At 36.4% G+C, this 22397-nt stretch overlaps 1 protein-coding gene across 2 annotated transcripts in view; it reads left to right on the top strand.

Annotated features, from left to right (window-relative positions):
• The window catches only part of ADAM10 (ADAM metallopeptidase domain 10), a 42156-nt gene extending 20902 nt beyond the window's left edge, over positions 1–21254 (top strand). For both annotated transcript variants that reach the window (XM_061447068.1, XM_061447069.1), the window contains 12 exons: positions 7092–7195; positions 8564–8713; positions 9833–9925; positions 10509–10692; positions 11426–11589; positions 12683–12866; positions 13998–14148; positions 15627–15810; positions 16929–17037; positions 17318–17538; positions 18397–18523; positions 18987–21254. In XM_061447068.1, the coding sequence (XP_061303052.1) occupies positions 7092–7195; positions 8564–8713; positions 9833–9925; positions 10509–10692; positions 11426–11589; positions 12683–12866; positions 13998–14148; positions 15627–15810; positions 16929–17037; positions 17318–17538; positions 18397–18523; positions 18987–19081 (1766 nt within the window). In that variant the 3' untranslated portion in view covers positions 19082–21254. The remainder of the gene's footprint in view (positions 1–7091; positions 7196–8563; positions 8714–9832; positions 9926–10508; positions 10693–11425; positions 11590–12682; positions 12867–13997; positions 14149–15626; positions 15811–16928; positions 17038–17317; positions 17539–18396; positions 18524–18986) is intronic.
• The last annotated feature ends 1143 nt before the right edge of the window (positions 21255–22397 follow it).

The following is a 22397-nucleotide window of genomic DNA, read 5'->3' as shown; positions in this document are numbered from 1 at the left end:
CCATCCGTTTTTGCTATAGATAAAATATTTTTTCTTTATTGAATGTCAAAACCTGTAAGCCATTTGTAAGCATCAAATGAAACTTTGCCTGCGTATGACACCAAATCATGCTGTCCTGACATGGTCCATATACAGTTATGTTCTGAAAGAGATTTATGGCAAACCAAACCAGTGTGAATCTTCCTTATTCTGCCATTTTGAGAATTCTTTAAGAGTATAAGCAGTGTATTTTGATACTCAGTGGATACATGTACATGTTTCTTGTGAAAAATGCAGTCTTAAATGCTCTATATTGAGTGTTTTTTTTTTTTCCTAGGAACTGGAGAATAAAGGATAATTAGTGTTCAAGTCACTACATGTTTACTTGCATCTAATGAAGGTGGTACTTGTGGGAAACAAAAGCTTTCTCTGTTTTCATTGCCTTCAGATATCTCTTTAGAAGATACGTTGGCACCCAGTATGTCCCATTTTACACAGTAGATGGTGGAAGTGTACAGAGAAAACTATTTGAATTTGAAGAGTATAGCCCCAGAAGTCTAGTCTTAGTTAAAATGCCCAGCAGGATGAGAAAGTACCATGGAACACTTCTACACCTTCAGAACTGGTGCAGTAGGGTTCTCCTGCACTCCACCTGCCTTTTTATGTATTACCAGCCTTCAGCTGTAGTACAAGAAATTTTTATATGATGCTTACGGTAACTTTATGCTGAACCCAAAATACACAGCAATAAAGTTGTGATTCCAACTTTAAATTCCTTAAAGTAGATGTTGGCAGAGAGTCATTCTAAGATAACATTTTGATTATTGAAGCTAGCAAGTTGTGTGTTACAAGCTCGCTTCATGTAGGACTTCAGTCTTGCTTAAAAATCAATTTAAACTATAACTTCATTTAAAAACTCATCCCATCAGGCCATTGTGCAAAGTGTAGAAGACTTGAGTTTGAAATCCCATTTGAACTGGATGAGCAGTCTTGGGTTAGGTCGTTAAAATTACTTGAGCCACTCTCGTGATCATTTTCAAAGTATGTCATAATGAAACTGTGTTGTGAAATGTCAAAAATAAGATAGATGAGAAAAATCCCTGCTTGTGACTTGGCTGTATATATTATAATTTTCTCTGTGCTGTAAACCAGTGAAAAACAGGGTTGTTGCATAATACTCTCTCTGGTTACTACTCTTGCATGAATACAGTGAAGAGAAATGATCTCTCTCTGTTAAAAAGTCAGCAAATACTGTTTGCTTTGTTTCTAATTGAATAAAGCTTCTGGAATACAGCTGTATTTTTGCATTCAGTGGCAATATATATGCTGTCTTCAAGTATGTTAAAATTGCTGTAAGCTAGCAGATACGTTTGTCCTTCCTGTTACACCATTCTGTAAATATGATTACTAACCCAAAATCAAATAGAAGTTGCAGAATTTCAAAGGGCTTCTGAATGAACACAGTTCCTGAATTTTATGTACATTGTGAGCTACACTTGTTTTCTGACTGACTAAATGTGTGTCTTCCTGGTGCATGCAAGACCCATATTCTCAAATAAAGTAACTTAATAGGATAGTGTTCCATATACTGCCTTTGATTCCCAAAGAGAAGTTGCAGCATGCATTTAATTTTCGGCTCTACAGAGCATTGCAGATGGAAGTCTGAGAAGACTGTTTGCCTTGCTAGCTGATAGTGGAGTATTACATGGTTTGCTGTAACAGGAGAGTAGTGTGGAAAAGTAGTAAGAAAACCTGGCAGAAGCCTGAAATGAAACTGTAAGATGCGACTCTTATAACATGTATTTCTTATTTCTGTGAATAATTTGAGCATACTTCTAAATTCTTTGGTATGTCTTGTACGTCTCATCAAACCATACAATTCACTGCTTGATAGTGGAATACTAGACTACCACTTACATAGCACTTTCTGTGAATAAGTCACTGTCTGCTTTACAAAGGGTTTTATTAATCCTGTTGTAGAAAAGAGAGGGGAGGAGGGAAGTAAAGGGGCATAAGGCAGTAAAGTGATTTGCCCAGTTTCCAAAGGCTAAGACAAGCAAGAAGATTGTCTTGTGTCACCCATGCTGTGTGGGTGACTAAAAATTTTCTCTTTTGACAGAAATTGAACTGTACCTTAAAGAAACAGAATTTGATTTTATGAAAGTTAGTATTGTTAATGTTAGTATTGTTTTGTAAGTGATCTCTGTTGGAGGAATAAATGGATCGTTTGAGAGACAGAAGAAACTAGTGATGAAATTGGTTCATATTAATGTGTTATTAAAGTGAATGGGAGCAGGATATGAATTTTTTAATTGTTTAGGTGATGTTATGTTGGCTTACACTGGTTTTCCTCTTGAATTTAGTGCATAAAAATTATCAGTTAGAAACAAAATCAGGTTATCAGAGGGGATTCTCTAAACCTATTTTGAAGAGTCACATGGAAGCAACGGTACGATACAGCTTCCAGATTGCCAAGTGAACGACCATTGCTGCTCGCTCAGCGTGGTTGAAAACAGCCCATCCTGTAGCTATGTCTGAGTGGCACTGTTTGGAAATGTGTCACTGCCAGTGGATGCTGTCCATACACAGTCTGATGTGCATGCATACTGACTGTATAATTTTTTTTCATTGGTATCCTGGAGGCCTCTAGGATTTCTGTGGTCTGAAATATCTGGAGTATGTAACTGCTCCTGTCACTTTCTGAATGGCGCTTTTGAGACTGATTTTTTTTCTTTTCATGAGTTATTTTTGCATTGAACTGCAGCTTAAAAAAAACCCTAAAATAACTAAAAAAGCCCTAAGCTTTACAGTAGCTTTAAAAATAATAATAATAAAAAAAAAGCCAATCTGTTGTTACTGCTCTAATCTAAAGCTAACTTTTGTGAAACAGTCAAGCTACTGGTATCTTGCACAGAACAAAATGCTAACATTTCTAACTCGGGAGAGACTGGGGGAAGAAGTCATCTTTGCTTTAATTTGTGATATATTTTGGTCACCCATGTTTCAGACTTTTGAAACAATATGCTTTTTAGTGCTTTTCAGAAATCACAATGCAACATATGATTAGCATCTCAATGAGCTCTTAGTAGTTAAACAAAAGGAGGTTTTTGTAAGTGGGGATTATATTGTCAACTTTATAAGGCAGCTTTTGTCTGTTACAGTGGATGTGGTGACCAGTGGAAGGCAGCCTTCTTTCTATTCACGACTTGAAACACAAGTTGAATGATTTTTAGTTTCTAAGTCACTCTTGGTCAAACTGTTCTATAATTTAGTGCTAGAAAGATGCAAATTGCTATTTTCATTAAAATATTTTGGAAACTTTTAAGGATTAGGCTTTCATTGGAACTGTATTTACTTTATTTAAATCATATATGTTTCAGATGTACCCCTGAGTTCAGACTGTAAAATACAAAATCTGTATTTTCTCAAATCAACAGTGGACAGGAAAATCGTGTTCAGACCTTCAGGAAAATAAACACGGTCTTTTAATTGCCTTTATTGTCTTGAAAGAGCTGTACAGCCGAGAACAGGAAGTCAAGTATCGTGTAATTCTGGAAAGCCCTAGGTCCTGAATGAACTGTCCATTGCAAACTATGTGTTAGTGAGAATTCGGCTTCTTTTTTTTTCTTCATATCATGGTTGTCAGTTTAATAATGAAGGTCACTTGGCAGCTGTCATGGGAGCACAGTGTGACCAACTGCTCAGAATGCAATCGGTAATAAGGTGGGGTTTTTGTATCTGCTTAAAGTTAGATTTTGTTTTGACGGTATTGCTTTTGCTAGAATTGGGCACATCTCTATGGTGGCTGAAGCACTGGATTTTCAGCATTTTTAATAGAAGTTTACTATACTCTTGCCCCAGTCCAGGATCCAATAAGTAGCTGACCTAAATGCTTAACAGATCACACTATTTACTGACAAGTAGAAGAAAAAAATTCGTGTGACCAGGAATTGCTGTGGGTAGGTGCCTTTCTTAAAAAGCATCTGTAGTTGTATATGTAATTATTAATGATCTGCCATCTAGTTAGAAAAAGATGTCACTGTCAAAATCTGAAATGTCAGGATTGTGGCAGGAGGGGTTAGGTTTGTTATTGTTAATGTTGTTCACAGTTTTAACATTTTGTCAGGATGTTCAGTAATTGAAATTGGAAATTGGGAAATGGGACAATATGGGAAAAGAAAAATAAAGCGTTTGTTTTGCTTGAGGATTTTTCTCTAGTTAGAGCATTGATCCTGTCATTAAAATCTTCTTTTAGAGATCTGATGGAAAGTAGGCTTCCAGTTTTTTTTCTCAACTCTGCATTCACTGTAAGCTATCATTTAATGGTAAAGGCACGTGTGTTCTCTGGATCAATTCACAGGGTTGTGGTAGGGATAGACTGAGAAGCTGTTGATTTCAGAAAGCTGGCAGAAGGCTGTTCCTCTCAAAGCATTTAAAAGCATCACAAGAACATGGACCAGATTTCTGTGATGTGGGTCAAAATTGCCCAAGTCATCTGACACCATGTAATTCCTGATTAGCTCCAGATATTTAAAACTGGAACTGCAGAAGGGGATGATGGAAATAGGAAGTCTGAAAACATGAGGAGGGAACAGTGCCTTCATGGTTTGAGGTAATGCAGCATTTATCAAAAGAAAGCTTTGTATGCAACTTTGTAGGCTAGACATGGTTCCAAGTGAACTATTCTATATTACCTGCCTCCTGTGGTTAGCAGAGTGTATTCAAATCTGTCCCTGGGGAATTTGCCTTTTCCAATGCATGCTAAACCATGGCAATAGCTGCTGCAGACTGTTTCATGTTCTTTTTACTTTTAACTGACTTAACATGTTTCTTGCTAGATTATTACTCTTTAAGTGAGAAATATGTGTTTGAATTGCAGGAAGTCAGTATTAAAAATGTATTAAGGGATTTCCTAACATCTTTGGGGAAACAAAATACAGAGGAAAGACTGCTTGTTTTGTGTAATGCACTGAGAACACTTATTTCTAGTACTGCTCTGTCAATTGTCATAATGCCGCATTATGACATGAATAGAAGTGGTGATAGCAGAAAATGGTATTTTGTGCTAGTGTAAAATACGCTGTGCAGCCATGTTTCCATTTAATTTCTGTGGATTCCTGCAGTTACCACCTGCAGGAGTTGCTTCGAAGTTTCATGTAGATGAAGGGTGCTCATGGTGAGGCAGAATTGTCCATTATTCCCACCCTTGTCTAATATCCTTTTGTTGCAGAGATAAGTGGTTGGTGATGTGACATTGGTAGTGGGTAATGAGAATTTTAGCTAAGTTAAATACAGTAGGTATTTTTTTTTCATTTAATACTATGATGGGGAATAAAAATGGTGGAGATGAAGGGTCATATCTGTAATGCGTTGCTATTCACTCCCATCTACTGGTAGTAAACAGGATCCCAAAAAGTACAGATGACTTCAACAGTGAGTGGTACTTTTTGTTTAATATTGGCTATAGCAGAGCCAGTGTTCCACTACACTGCTAACCAAATTGGGTGAGGTAGCTGCCAGTAAGAGGGGTTTTTTTTCCCCCTTTCTCTCTTTATTCTTCTGGCACCGTGCTAGGGCTAAGCATACTGTCAGATGAAATTGTACCAGAGTACATACTCTTAAGGGTGCGAGGCTGTGTTCCAGCTGCTAAAAGGCTTTGATTTCACAGACCCAGACCAGAGCAAGTCCAAGGTAAAGTCCCTTAAAATGCATATAATGCAGGCATCGGGTCCTTGGTGCCAGGTCTTAGCCTTTATAAATCTGCTCTGGTCTGTATGTTCTATTTGCTAATTGCTCTGTGATTCTGGATGCTCGCACTTTCATACGGGGGGGGGGGGGCGTTTGGCAAACCGCAACAACAAAACAACAAAAAACAACTGAAAACCAACCCACCACCAACTCCCCAAAAACAACAAATCTTGGTATAGTTTACACATTTCTGACAAAAGCTGCACCCCCTTGACGTGATGGTAAAACTGTGGTTTGCCGTACAGAAACTAATTCCTTAAGTATTTGCATATGTGGCTCCCATAATCTGTACTTCATTTACCTGTTACTGGGACACCAGTTTATAATGGGATCCAGTCTGCAGAGAAGCTGAAGGGGCAAAACCTCTTACCTTCAGTACTTCTTATCTCCAGAGGAAGCTTCTGCAAGTATGGGTTGCTTATAAATCTCCAATAAGTACTAACAGTCAAAACCTAACCATATGTGTCTAAAACACATTATATAGGTAATGAGAGCTGCATTAACAAGCACTGAAAGAATGAGGGTAAGCAGCCAATTGTATGATATTCTCACTGAGCCAGTTTGAATCTCCAGCATGGAGTCTTGTTTTACTTTACTCTAAGTTCTAAATACATCTGTAAATTTTGTGGTCTGTAGTTCTGTAAGCTTTAAAATTACACTCATGCATACACACATGCACACGAATATATGCATGCACACACTGATCTCTTATCCTTAATTGTACTGTTTACTTTCCATAATGGAAATTGTGCATTTTATCTTGAGAGTCACATTGAGAGCAAACTCGTGATTCTAGAATTGTAGAATTGAGTTTGAGGCCAAGGATCATCAGAGTTTGTTCTTGTGGATTGGTTGTTAAGTTGCATAATATAAAATATTTTCAAAAATTCTATGGAAAATGAGTAAAGCAATAGTATCCTCTAGGAATGTTAGCAAGGTTTCTTAGTTTTAGTTTGCCATGTAGAATAAAGAGAACCTTTCTCTTATCTGAGCAGTCTGTAATATACTTGATCTGTAATAGTTTTCTATTGTGAGTTCACTTTTTTAAGGCTGCTGTTAGCTCAAGTTCATTGGTACATCTGTATAAGTAATAGCTCTTATGCTAGATGATGCTGCTCATATTTTCTTTTGCTTTCTATAAGAAAACAATGTTAAGAGGCAATAGTCAGTTCTGTTTGTAAAACTAAGAACGTATCTTGGTAGAAATTTTTAATGAAAAACAGCAGCATAAAGCTTGAATATTAGAATGTTTCCCTCAAACCACATGAGCAATATTGGGTACGTACTGAGTGAGTTGGAGTGATACAGCCATGTTTTGCTTGTACTTGGAATTTGAAAATTCAACCTGGCCTTCCTCTTTTTAGAATATCCACATAAATATGGACCACAAGGAGGCTGTGCAGATCATTCAGTATTTGAAAGAATGCAGAAGTACCAGATGACTGGTATAGAAGAACCAATAACAGAGGTACAATATAGACTAACGGATTATGTTGATTAGAAATTAGCGTAATAACTTTCTATTTCTTGTATGTTGTCTCTTCTACTTTTGGTCAGTCATCATCCCTCAGCATTGTGAGGTACTTCAGTTATTGCTAGAGGTTTCTTATTAACATATTTTTCCAAATTCCTTTTCTCATTGCTTCTATAGCATAGATGTGCTAGCTCATAGTCTTAATCCTACATCATCTCAAATTTTTCAACAATTGGAACTTCAGATGGATGTAGAAATCCAGCCTGAGATGAGGAATCTACTTTATTGCAGTTGAGAAGGAGAGTTTCAAGATCCTTTGATCTCTAATATATTGGTCCTTAAAGAGTAATAACTTTCAAGTTTTCAAGTTATGTTAATGTAGCACACTTTTAATATCTGAGTGGTTTTAGTGGTAAACGAAGTCATATGAGTGAGAGGGTTTTAGCAGCAATATTGAAAGATTGAAGGGGTTACCACACACTACAGATTGCCAGTAATAAGAGGTAGGTGGTCTGTGGTTGAGTCCTGCAGGTTTTTTGGCTTCAGGTTTGCACTACTTGTCATAAAACTAGATTCCCCCTTTTAAGGTACAGTAATAACACAGTAAGTTGAGTTTCTCTTGCTATGTTCCAATCTGTTCCAAGTTTTGGCATCATTTTATGGTGTTACTTAAGTATACACCAACTAAGCTAGCAGTATGTCTTGTTAAATAGCATCAACAACTTAAAGTTTTACATTGTGACTCCTAAATTATCAACAGTATTACACAACTGGGTGTTAATAACAATAACGTGCTTTCCCAAAAATTTACTTCTAAAACTTCGTGGAGGGGGTGAGCCATCAACCTATGAATACCTTGAGGCAAATGTGTTAGCAGATACTGTTCTCACCAGCATTATTTTAAATTCACATTACTTCATTTACCATTTGTTTCTTGCTGAAGTGCTTAAATGTTTGTGTTTGCTGAAGTTGCCAACTAAGGTAACTACAATGTGAAATAACTTGTGTTAGGGAGGGTGCATTTAAGTCCCACAGCAGTGTGTTTTTTCTGATATGCGAAGAGGATTATGAAAAAGGAAAACTCCAAAGATCATATGCATGAAAAAAATCTATTTCACATTGACTGCCTTTTATATTACAAAATGACATGCACAGAAGGGTTTGACTGACTTACTAAATGTTGTAGTTGAAAACTGGCTATAACCTACGTAATTCAAGATTCGTGAAATTTGTGGCTTAAAGAATTAAAATCTGTTTGGATTAGTGGAGTCTGTTTAGAAAAATCCATTGCTGTTCTTAGGTAATCTAGTGCAGCATGTAGATCTATGAAATTAAATAGATTTATTTCCTGTGTATATGTAGAAACCTTTTGAAGAGCCTAAGAACGATGGTCCACAGCTTTTAAGAAAAAAGCGTGCCACTCAGGCTGAAAAAAATACATGTCAGCTGTATATTCAGACTGATCATTTGTTCTACAAACATTATGGAACAAGGGAAGCTGTAATTGCACAGGTATTTCCAATCTCTTAAATTATTTGCTTTTACTATATTTGTGTATTTCTGGTAAGTGTAGTTTAAATTGCATGTATTGCTTATTTACTTTAGAATGTCTTGTTTCATTTGTTAGTGATCCTGACATTATAGCTTTTTTTTTTGTCACTAAAAAGATGGTGTTTCCTACACAGGCACTTGTATTTCCTTTTAATAATGGCAGCTGTGTTTTGTTTGGCACCTCTGAGTGAGACTTGCAGTGTGACTTTTCTCAGTTCTTACTCAAAAAAAATGATACTTCCTGAAGAGTTCTGTCTGTTTGACAGCCTGCCGAGCATCTGTGTTAACACTTGCATAGCCTTCCTTTTGGAATTTCAGTTCAAAACACTGTGAGCTAATGACACGGTGATGCGTTCCTGTAGTGGCTGGTGCAGTGGAAGGTCATAAAAGCAGTGGTCACTAAAGGCAGATGCTTCTCATTTGTCAGTATATTATTAACTAGAAAAAGGGTTTGGTTTTTTGCTTATCATTTTCTAAAACTGTTACTAGCAGGTTAATACACATCTCTTGAAGTCTGAAGCTTCAGTGCCACTTGCAAATCTGACTCCTACTATTTATTCAGCACACTGTTCAGTCAGTTTGAGTAACATTTTCCAAAGCTCTGAAGTCACCTTCAGAATCAGGTTTTCAATGAGTTAGCATTTTTGTGGTGCTGGAAAAGGTAAATGATAATTTTTTTCACATTTGTGTTCTACCAGGAATAAAATAATCATGCTGTAACAAGTTGCTTTTTTGAGAAAAAAGAAATGCAATGCTTTGAATAGAATTTTAACTACCATGCTGTCTTATCATAGCAATGAATTGAGTGAATATCACAAAAGGTAGAATTACATGGTAAAAAATAAAAGGGAAAAAAAAAAAGGGGCAAAATGCTTTGCTGTTACCTGGCACGGTGATAATGTAGATAATAGGTTATGTAGTAATTTATTTCCATCAGCATTTGATTAAAAAGTCCTGACAGAGTTCATATGGCACAACATCTTATATGTAAAGTATAGGCTTTGTGATTGCTGCTACTGAAGATTACCTATAGTGTAGGGCATAGATCTTTGAACTGTCATGCTTCTGTGTTTTTGACAGATATCCAGCCACGTTAAAGCGATTGACACAATTTATCAGTCAACAGATTTCTCAGGAATTCGTAACATCAGCTTCATGGTGAAACGAATAAGAGTAAGTTGTTTTGGAAATACTTGTAGCTTCATTGATTCTGCTTGGAGCCTGTATTGTTCAGAAGTCCTGTTCACTTGTCACCATTTATTAGTAGTAATTTTGTAAAACAGGTGTCTGTAGTAAATGGCTCCCTAACCCATTTATTGGTCTGGTTTTAGTGTTTATTGTCAAAAATCTGGTAATGGTTATGAATCTGTAATCAGTTTTTATAGGAATCAACTTGTTACATTTCAGCAGTGTTGACTGTGTCAAATAACTATTGCTCTTCATGCAAGGTACTAAAATAGATAATGCCTATATAGGTGGAAAGCTCCATCTAAAAATGATGATTTAAAAGCATAAACATAAACTGGGTACTGATGGAAAGGAAGAAAGAAATAGGGTGTGGATTTACTACACAAATGCTCTCTCTATTGTAGAACTTGTTTTTCCAAATACTGGGTAGCAAGTTAAGGCATATGAGTCTTTAGCAACATCTTTATTTAACATAACAAGGTATTGATGATTGTAAGCCTCTTAGCTGCTATTTATGAGTCAAGTGAAAATGAATCATGTCTTACAGCTTGTTTTAATTTACTTCTAGATTAACACAACTGTAGATGAGAAGGACTCTTCCAATCCATTCAGATTTCCTAACATTGGTGTGGAAAAGTTTCTGGAACTGAACTCGGAACAGAATCATGATGATTATTGCTTGGCCTATGTGTTTACAGACCGGGATTTTGATGATGGAGTCCTTGGTCTGGCTTGGGTTGGAGCCCCTTCAGGTAATTATATCCAAACCTTCAGAGCTAAGAGAAAGTATTGTAGGTAGATACAAAGAAGACAAGTAAAAACTCATTTAAATTGACAGCAAATGGACAAAAATGTGATAACCAAATTTAACAATTTTGGTTATGGTTTGTTTTCTATATTTCTTTTTAAATATAAACAGCATATCATGTGTAACTTCAATTAGTCTGGCTGTCTTTCTATGAACAAGACATGAACAGTAAAGAAAAACATATTTCTTCCATTAGACAAAGGTGGTATTGTGGATGGCTTTTTATTTGAAAGGCATGAGTGACCAATGACATTCTGTAGAAATACTATTGCTGTGAGAAAAGATCTCCTGTGATTTTACTGTGGGTTTTTTTTTTACTTGGTGAAATCCAAATGGGATGTAGATTGAGGCTACCTGTATTGGACATTGCACCCTGCTAGTCTTGTTCTACAGGTATGATGAAATAGGGGCTTGTCTCTGCAGTGAAACACCTAAATAGCTCTTACTTAATAGTTATTCTAAAACACCTAACTGTGTGAATGTAGCCATTCACTGCTGAGAGCATTAGTGTGGATAAATCCAATCTACTCTGTAAGTTGGGTTAGTATTAATTATACAGAAGAACTCTTGGTCTGTAAACATCCACTGAGGAGGCAAGCTGTTTCTTGTTCTAAATGTCACTAGAAATGTAACACAGTAGTACTTTTCTTAAATGACGAACCTCTGTCTAAATGCAGGGAGCTCTGGTGGAATATGTGAAAAGAGCAAACTATATTCAGATGGTAAGAAGAAGTCTTTGAACACTGGAATCATCACTGTTCAGAACTATGGCTCTCATGTTCCTCCCAAGGTTTCTCACATTACATTTGCTCATGAGGTTGGGCATAACTTTGGTTCACCTGTGAGTATTGCTATTGATCTGTTAACTGATCTGCAGCCATTTTTAAGTGCATGATTTGTGAATGGAGTTTTTACTTCCTTATAAACAAGGAGAACATGATCAAGACTGCATGTGCATATTGCATGCACATTGTATACAAACAAAACACATTGCCAAACTAACCCGCTTTTATGAGTATTTGACAACACTGGTGCAACAGTGTTTTTTGTGAATTGTTTATTTCTACTAGCTCAGATCTCTTATAAATATATTATTTGCTAAAAACTTCCCCTGTTTTTGATGAAAGACTACAGTCACACACATAAAACACTTAAATGCATTTTAGTTTATCCTAGAGAGGAGAGAGAATCAATACAAAATTGGTTAATAGGATACTTCATTCAACAAGTGAAGATGGAACTGCCTCTTCTGTGTTCAGTTATTTATACTTACAAGTTTACGTGTGAAAATTGTAGAGAGGATTAAGATACCAAGAACAATATTTTTGAGCAAAGTTGTTTCCCAGTCATTTGGGCCATGATTTCTTTGTGGCAGGCTGAACTCATGAGGATTTTGGTTTTGCTGGAGATAAGAACAAAGTTTTCTGGTTTGGTATTCTTATCTTTAAACTAAGGTGTCTAGGTTTTCTACTGTTGGAATAAAATAAAATCAAGATACGACAGGAATTATATGAGTTTTTCGAAAACAGATGTTCACATGTGAATGCTTTCTTCATATGCCCTGAGAAAATCCCTAATATCACTGCTGTGAGTGGGAACAAGCCTCCCAAGAATAACTAAAAATACGAACACATGAAACAGAAAACCAGTCCCATTTAACTGAATTAAATGTCTTTTGGATCAGCCTGGAAGATGGTTCTTCTAATTTTACTCTAAGTTGTACTTGATGCAGGGAAATATGTGAAAGCACAATGTTTTTTTGCATAGTTCTTGTATTCCAAGAAACCTTAGGGTATAAGATTATGGTGGTTTATGAACCTTTTATTCTGTGTTAATATTACCAAATAAGATTACTTTCACACATCTATGAAATCATAGCAAAAAATACAAGAACCTGTCTTGATAGAAATAGTTTTAAAGTATTTGTCTTGCAGCATGATTCTGGAATGGAATGCACTCCAGGAGAGTCCAAGAACTTGGGACAGAAAGAAAATGGCAATTATATCATGTATGCGAGAGCTACATCTGGGGACAAACTTAACAACAACAAATTCTCTATCTGTAGCATTCGAAATATCAGCCAAGTTCTTGAGAAAAAGAGAAATAATTGCTTTGTTGGTATGTATTTAGTTATCCTGAAAGCAGAAGGGCTAAGCTATTACTATAATGCTTAATCAGAAATTTCATACAATCAGTACTGTGCCTGATGAATAGTCCCTCTCTGGCATTCTTGGAAGCCAGCTTCAGATACTGGAAGGCTGCTTTGAGGTCTCCACACAGCCTTCTCTTCCCCAGGCTGAAGAGCCACAACTTTCTCAGCCTGTGTTTGTACAGGAATGGCTCCAGCCTCCTGATATCCTCGTGGCCTCCTCTGGACTTGCTCCAAGTTCCTTTTTTAATTTAGTTTATTGAAAGACTGTAAGTTAAGAATTGAATTTGTGATCTGGACTACTGTGTTGTATTCTGGTCTCCCTAGTTCAGGAAAGACATGGGCATACTGGAATGCGTCCAGCAAAAGGTTATTAAGGGATTGGAGCATCTGACATACGAGGAGAGTCTGAGAGAGCTGAGACTGTTTAGTGAGGAGAAAAGAAGGCTGGGGAGGCGAAGGTGGGCTCCTGTCTGTCTTTGTAAATGCCTGGTGGGAGAGAGTAAAGAAAGCAGGACCAGACTGTTTTCAGTCATGCCCAGTGAAAGGACAAATTGTAAGGAGCACAAATTAAAATATAGGAATAATATTTAAATTCCTGAAAAACCTTTATTTTCTTTTTTTTAAAATATTTTCTTTCTGGCGTCTGTCATGTATGAGCTCTCACAGATTTCATGAGATTGTGCAGAAATAGGTTTAGGCTTTGGAGTAGAAGTTGTACTTCTACTCCCAGTGCCATCAGCTTTTGCCCTAAAGACCTCAGACTCTGTTAAAGGGAGTAGAAAAAAGGACGCTGCTCTGTTGGAGGCTTAGCAGAAAGCTTTCTTGTATCACTGTTGATTTCCTATCTACACAAGAAACTCCCACTGTTAGCAGGAGAAACCTGTTACTCAGAGACTTAAAATTCTGTGAATTGTAGGAATGACTAAGCTGGATGTCAAATAATGCAGGTTGACTTGAGCCCTAGTCCAAAGTCCATCTTGACCAGGCATTTTCAGTCATGAGTAGCTGGATGCTGTTGTGAGTCAATGTAAACATTTGTAAGTCTATTTGCATATTCTTTGTACTGCTTTGTACATAAATATACTGGCATTTTTCAGAGTCTGGTCAACCCATCTGTGGTAATGGACTGGTTGAACAAGGAGAACAGTGTGATTGTGGATACAGTGACCAGTGTAAAGATGAATGCTGTTACGATGCAAACCAACCAGAGGATAAAAAATGCAAGTTAAAGCCAGGCAAATACTGCAGGTATTGTGCATGTCTGTTGCAGTACAATTTAATTTGGGGAATTTATTGGTAGCTGTAATTGGTATTTTAGAAATTGAATCTGTGTACTTGTATTATTCCTGAAGTATTTATAGTGTGTAAAATGCCTTATACAGTGAGAAGTTCGTAAGCACAATTACGCTGTGCCATTCTTGGTGCTCTTTGTAGCTTGCTGTCTGTTAGATGACTGTTCTCTAGCTTTTTGAAAGGTAGTACAGCACTGAATTGTAGCAGTGTAAGATATCACAGGGCTGAGTGCACACAGATGTGTGTTGAGTTTCTGTTTCCTTTATTGGAAGTGGGTCATGCCTCTTGCAAAAGCTGGATGATTCAGAAAGATGTGCCCAGAATGCTGTTCTTACAATATGTACAGGAAAGCATTAATTGCCCAAATGATAATGGAAGATATGAAATTGGATCCTATCCTAATGCAATTTCTACAGCATTGCCTAACTGGAAGATGACTGAAAGATAGTTGGTTGTTTTTTATTTTTTTTAAAGCCTTGTTTTATAAATGAAATCAATCTGTGTTTTTAAGTCGCCTTTATCTTGGCAGTGTTGTGTACACAGTGATTTAGAAGAGGAACTTTTAAAGATCGTAAGACTAACAGTGAAGTAAATCAACTTCTGTCTTTCAGTTCCATCACTTAAGATATACTTGAAATGCTTACCTCATCTGAAAAAGGGGATTTTTTTTTTCTACATGTAAAGCGTGAGCTTTTATGCCTCTCTGTCTTAACATCTGATTAGACTCAGCCAAAGATGAGGTGTAAACCAGCTCAACTTTTTGATAAAACATAGTTCTGTTCTAATTCATCTCTCCTGCCCTAAAATGATCTTTGTCACCCTGGAAGTGGGAGTAAAAGTAGTGTGTACTGCTATTTGACAGTATACACACAGTAGAAGGACCATATCCTGTGAATTCACAGTTATAATAATTTTGCGTGTCTTCTCCTCCCTCCCCCTTGCAAATTTCTATTATTTCCGATAGAAGACCTGACCTGTCTCCTTCCCTTTTCTTGTTTATTTAAACAGTAAGTGGTGTGCCTGCAAAAAGTGGGAAAAAAATATTATGGATGTTAATTGGTGACAGATAAATCTTTATCACACTGAAACTGATACCATCAAACTCATCAGTTGTTCCTTGAATTAATTTTGTCAACTTGCTAACTTCACATTTTATAAACAAACTCTGAAATGCTGTTATTTTCTATATATTTAATTTAAAATGTGCTTGTGCTGTTTTTCTAACATAATGTAAATAGTTTAAATGGTTGCTACAAGGGGAGCAGTAACCTTTTGTTACCTTAAGGGGTGGAAAAAAAATAATTTCAATTCACATTTTACTTAGTACAAATCGGAGAAATGCTGACTTTGTGTATGTGTCAGGATCAAGAGTTCTTCTGGAATAGTTCACGGTTTTTCTTTACATCCAGTGTTTTCTATTTATTTATTTCTAGTCCTAGCCAAGGGCCCTGCTGTACTGCACAGTGTAATTTCAAACTGAGGACTGATAAGTGTCGAAATGATTCTGACTGCGCAAAGGAAGGAATGTGTAATGGTGTCAGTGCTCTCTGTCCAGCATCTGATCCTAAACCAAACTTCACAGATTGCAACAGGAACACACAAGTTTGCATAAACGGGGTATGGACTTTTTATCATCCATTGATATTGCGAGGCGCTGTATTATGAAGTGATACGGTTTCAGTACTTACTGGAGAAGTGTTTAAGATTAATCCCCTTTTTAATAAAAATGTTTGATTTATTGGTTCCAGTCAAAGAGGCACACACCAAATACTAAGAACAGGTAACAAATACCAAGCTAGATTTACTCTTTGAGAAAGTTCCGCTTAAAGCGTTTGTACAAATCGGAGTATGAAAGTGGTTTATTTCCTAGTTCCATCTTTTCATTTTTCTTCAGTCATGGTCAAGTAATTTTCTTGCCTTAGAAAATGAAATATACTATGAAAACATGTTGAATTTGGTTTAATGAAAATATGCAGTTCCTCTACCCATGTGTATGTAATACAGATGTGCAAGCATATAGAATTACTCTGAACTGCCATTAGTTTCCTGGGTTAAAGAGGCCATGGCAGTTGCCATAATATATTGATGAGAAGCGTCTTATAAATTGATCTATGTTTACCTGGAAGCAGAAACAGGTTACAGAGCTGTAATTCTGTTTTCTGCAGTCCAGGCTTTTAATCAAGTGGTACTGCTTGTAATAATTCTTCAGCTAATTTAGAGTCATTTTAAAGGCTGAGGAATTGTCCATATAGTTCCTTGATTTTGAAACAAGAATATAAACACCCTGGAGGGTATTTTTCTAATTTTTGTAGCTGAAGGGTCGTCCCACAGTGGGATTAAACACAGAATCTTTCCTGTCATTAATTTCATTATTTTCTGAGATAAGGTATTTCAAAGACATGCTTTTGATTATTTTTCCTGAGCAGAGTTTTGATGAATCATGTCTCAGTGTGAATTGCAGTGCTGGGAGAGTTTTGCTCTGAGGCCCTAAAAGAGGGTACAGTGTGGAAAAAAAAATAAAAAAAATTGCCAAGCAAGCCTAAACACTGCAGTTGATTGACTGTAGGGTTTTGTGTTTATAAACTTCAGACGAAATTCAAGCTGTTATTATTACTGATAAGCACCTTTAGACCTATGATTATACTTTCAGCTATTAAAAATTAATATCTTTTCTAATGTCAGTGTGCTTAGAAGTGGAGTTGATTTTTGTGTTCTCTTGCTTTTGTCTCAAACAGCAATGTGCTGGCTCTATCTGTGAGAAGCATGGCTTGGAGGAATGTACATGTGCTAGTTCAGATGGCAAGGACGATAGAGAATTGTGTCATGTCTGCTGCATGAGAAAAAGTAAGATTTGTCTGAATTGTATGTTTAAACATAGCAGTAGATATCTGAAATCTTCTTGGGGTGTTTGTATCTCATTCATTCATGAGAGCATACTGCAGTTCTGTTCATACTTAGTTTCAGATACATACTGCATTGTATTTTCTAGAAGATAAATAGTGTATTTTGTTGTTTTACAGATTAGTAGAAACTTAACTTTTTTCAAAAGCATTTTGAATGATTGAACACCAGAGTATTTATACAGTTTTTAAATTGATTAATCTACTTTATATTTACTTTTCAGTGGACCCAGCTACATGTGCAAGTACAGGCTCTAACCAGTGGGAGAGACACTTCGGTCGTAAAACTATTACTTTGCAACCTGGATCTCCTTGTAATGATTTTAAAGGCTATTGTGATGTTTTTATGAGGTGTCGGCTAGTAGATGCTGATGGCCCTCTAGCTAGATTAAAGAAAGCAATTTTTAATCCAGAGCTGTATGAAAATATTGCAGAATGGATTGTGGTAAGTTTGGGTTTTTTTTTTATCTTACTAGTCTAATGTAAAATTTTCTTGATTGGGAAGTGTTGCTGTGTATATACAGTACTTCAGCATCCTGAATGTCCCATCTCTGAAGTTTGCCCATCCCTGGCAGTGTTCAAGGCCAGGTTGGAAGGTGTCCCTGCCAGTGGCAGGGGGTTGGAACTGAATGAGCTTTAAGGTCCCTTCCAACCTAAACCATTCTGTGAATTCTTCAAAGTATAATCAGTCTTTGTCTCACTGTTTTTTTTTCTATAAACACCTTGAGTGCGTCAAATATTTGGTAGATTGAAGGGAATGGAAACAAGTAACAAACAAGCAAATATTTTGTGTTAATACCTCTGTTCACTTCACTGTTTTGGTGTTAATGTTCACATTTTCAATTTACTTGGGTTTTCCTGGTTTTAAGTCTTCATATTTGAATGCTCTGATTTCTTTTTAGGAACTAAATTTATTGATCTCAAGCATTTCTTATTTTTATTACACTTTAGATGACCCTTTCCTAATAACAGACTGGGAGGAGAGCTACAATAAAACACCATTATAGAGCTGCATAGTCAATTCTGTGTAAGCTGTTGATTGATTTTAGGCTTATATAGCTCTGTTGTAATGAAATACTCATTTGATAATAGAATGGATCTGAAGTATTTTGGATTTTCTTTTTCCTGTGTAAGAATTTTGGGGCTGTTTTTCTTTAAAATGCTGTGGTCATATTTTAAGTGATGTTTCAGAACAGCTTTTTGATGACTTTTAGAAGGCAAAGGAAAGCCATATTTCATGACTGTTGTCTCTTATGCATGTCTGCCAGCCCACCAACCCCAAATAATATTTTCATGTTTTCAGGCATATTGGTGGGCAGTGTTGCTTATGGGAATTGCCTTGATCATGTTAATGGCTGGTTTCATTAAGATATGCAGCGTTCATACTCCAAGCAGTAATCCAAAGTTGCCTCCTCATAAACCACTTCCAGGTGAGTACGTAAAGTTATTAAATTTAGAGTAACGTTTTATCCTCAACTGTTTTGTTCTGAAGGGAAGTTTCAAGTGTCCCAACCTACAGTTGTTAGTCTGGCCAGTGTGAAACTAATTCACGTTAGTTTCAAAATGAAATAAAATTCATGCCACTGAAATAACTTGGGCCATATTCTCTTATACATAATATGCATATCAAAGGAAAGCTTTGAAGATGTTTTCCGCATCACAGTTCCTTTTATTTACTGTTCCATGCTATATTTTTTAGAATCGGCCTGTTTAAGAAACTGCTGTTGAGATACTAAAATGTATTCTGTAAATCCTCCGTGCAGTTAATAATCTATTTAAAACCTTGCAGGTCTGAATCTGGAGGCTTTCAGAAATTGTAATCTGTATGGCAACTTTTCTAGAAATCATTTCTTTTAAATTCATTTTAATAATGTGCATCTTTCTTTGGAATAGGCACTTTAAAAAGGAGGAGACCACCCCAGACCACTCAGCCACCACAGCGGCAAAGGCCCCGAGAGAGTTACCAGATGGGACATATGAGACGTTGACTGCAGCTTTTTGCCTTGGTTCTTCCTAGTGCCTACAATGGGAAAACTCACTCCAAAGAAAACCTAATAAGTCATTGTCCCCAGTCTTAACTCTCAAAAATAGAAGAGGAAAAAAAAAAAAAGCATGATATGCCCTCAAAACAAGTGGAAATGGTTAATTTTTAATGAGAGAATCTTCCAGCTCAAAAAGAAGAAAAGTGGTTTTCTTGCATATTTTTAATTTAGTGGCACAAAGTCCTAGAGTATCGTGGTTCTTTCCCCCTTCTGTGCTCTTCATTGCTGCATTTTCTTCACTTGCAGGCAAATATGGCTGTAGGAAAACTTTTACTCAAGAATTTGGAAAACAAAAAGTTCTATTTTTCAACTGCCAGACAAGACTAGGAAGCTAGACCACCTCAGCACTGGAGACATTACTTGTCAATGTATATACATTGTTATATGCAGACATGTATTTCTAACGTACACCCGTACTTGTGTGCAATTGTAAACAAGAGAATTGCAATATGGATGTTTTCTTTGTATTATAAAACTTTTCCGCTATTAATGAAGAAATTACTGTTTAATTGACATACTCAGGATAACAGAGGATTATGGTGTGTAATGGTCAAGGATCCTGTGATGCTTTACACAGCAATTTGGAATCAAATCAAACTTTTTATCATGATCAAAGTTGTTTCAAGCACTCATTTCATCTTTGTCAAACAGCTGCTAAAACATAGCATACAAGATTGAATGGTCTTTTAGAGATATACCAGGTGTTCTGCAAACTCTGCAAATACCAGAATGTTTCAAAAATGTTTTATAGAGGTGTCTAATTTCTTGTAGCTCAGCATAAATATTCTCATTTTGTCTGATTCAGTTAAATAATGAATAGTTTGATGAAATATTTCCATGCTTCAGTAGAAAATCCTACCTGTTATTCAGCTTGTTCTAAAAATTGCAACCGATTTATTTGGGCTGTTTAGATGTTCTTACAGTACAATTAAGTTCATGTTCTGAGGGATGTGGAAAGAAAGAAAGGCTGTAGGTTTTGTCTTTTTTAATTTATCAGATATTTGAATAACGCTTCAGCATGATACTGTTGATCGATAACCACTAGAGCTACTACTGCCCAGCTACTGTGGCAGCATTCAAACTGTAGTTAGGACTACCAGTTTTTCCACAGTTTTATACCAGTAGTGAAGTTCAACAGCACAGTGTCCCATTCCAAAGTTTTTATGACGAATGTAAATAATTGGCATTTTTGAAAGAGGAAACAAAAGGTGTCTTAAGGTGCTTACTGCTATGCAGGAGATGAAAGGGGGCATTACAAAGTGTTTAAGCTTGTGATATATTTATTGCTTGTTTTCCAAAAGCACCAAGCTAATTAGAGATGCAAATGGCTATAATTTTCCTGGCTTTGCTTAGGAGAGAATTTACTAAGGGTTGGACAGGCTTCCTTTGTTTGTTTTTGTTTTGTTTTGTTTTTTTTAAGAGTATAAGGTTTACACAATCATTCTCATAATGTGACGCAAGCCAGCAAGGCCAAAAATGTTACAGAATATAATGGGATCTCTTCCTTGTAAACTTGTACAGTATGTGGTAACTTTTTCAAAATACAGCTTTTTGTACATGGTTTAGAGACAAATTTTGTACATGAAACCCCAAGTCCAATAGACTATATAAATAATTCTAAATGATCTTAACTAGTTAGAAGTGTGTGTAGTTGCTTTTAAGTCATTTTAAATACCTATGTTTTAAGACTGTGCAAAGATTGGAAGTGGGTTTGCATTTCTAAAATGGTGACTTTTATTCAGCAAGAGTTCTTAGTAACTTCTTGAGTGTGGTAGACTTTGGAACATGTAAATTTTTTGCCTGTAATGTTATCCTGTGGTAGGATTTTGGCAGACAAATGCTGCCGTATTTTAGTTTCAGTCTAAGTTAAATGTTTTCTGAAAACAGAAATGTGCACTGAACTCTCCACTGCAAGTCAAGACGTGGTAAAACCGAAAGAAAGTTCAAGACGATGAAATGGAATACTACTGTCAATTTCATGTCCACTGTGTTTTATACAGTATCTTTTTTGTTCACTTTGGAAATTTTTACTAAAAATGCAAAAAATAAAGTATTGTGCAAAGATATGTAAGGTTTTTTGAAACTTGAAATGCATTAATAAATAGACTTGATGAAATCATCTTCTGAAGATCCATTTACTTTCTGAACCCTGAAATCAAAAAGGAATACAGATTCTATCTCTATTTAAGTTTTGGTTTTTCATGGAAAGGGGCTGTCATGCCAAAAAGTAACTGGATAGTCTTTACAATATCCAAGTGCACCTCCCAAATTTAATATGTAGGAGTGGATGGTTTTGTGTAACCTTTTTAAGGAAAAGCCGTAAAATTACCTTTCAGTTACTTGTATGATTGCAGAACAAAAGCTTTCTCTGTTCTTACCTTCAAAATGGAAACTGGTCGCTAGTGGGGTATTCAGGCCTGGCTGCGTTACTACTGAATGATACCTTCTGAAATAAATAGATGTTTTTGCTGAGGAATACTGGAGTAAACACATAATGCTCTGAATGCACAACTGATGGGTAACACTTTTAGAAGTGAATTAGCTTTTTGCAAAGTGCTTTAAAACTGGTAAGCTGGGTGTCTGTGTTTGTTGGGTGTGCTGTATAGTTGATTTCATGAATAAGGCTGCTTTTTAAAGTCAAGTCCTGCCAGCTAGGCTCATTCTTAGGGCTGTTTGTTGAGAATGGCCTCCTTAGACATCTGTTTCCCTAACTGAGCAGCATACGCTTTGATGTAATCAAAGCACATGCAGAGTTCCTTCCTCACAGTACCTTCTGATTTTTTCCCATGGCTGGTTTTTTTATATCAAAGTGCTTCCCCTTGTAGCTGAATAGCACTGTCAGGGGCAAAGGTATTAGAAGAAAATCAGTTGGAGCAGAGCCCTTCTGCAAATCAGCATCATAGGTCCGTAATAGGTTCGGTGGTGGTTACAGTTACATTTCTATCTAGGAACGCAAACCAGAGGGGTAGAAATAATGCCCAGACATCTAAAATATGCATTTTGTGTCTATCTTAAAATGTGTTTGGGGAAATAAAGGTGTACATAAATAGCTGTAATTTTTCTAACTAATATTTGACCTAATAATCCCTAGTTGTAGCTATTTGTTTATTCCTGTTGTATTTCTTAATGCTTTAGTTATTAAATATATACATTCACCTTTGGGGTAGAAGCATGTATAGTCGGAATGGTGTGGGTGTGAGAAGGGCATCAAACTCCTCTTAAGCTATGAAACTGACTCTGTCAGTGACTCACTGATACAGAT

Source organism: Pezoporus flaviventris, unplaced genomic scaffold (genome assembly GCF_033815535.1).
Source record: "Pezoporus flaviventris isolate CSIRO_AGI_PZ_B2104156 unplaced genomic scaffold, CSIRO_AGI_Pfla_v1 ptg000006l, whole genome shotgun sequence".
NCBI lineage: Eukaryota > Metazoa > Chordata > Aves > Psittaciformes > Psittacidae > Pezoporus > Pezoporus flaviventris.
This window is presented reverse-complemented; position numbering and strand designations above follow the sequence as displayed.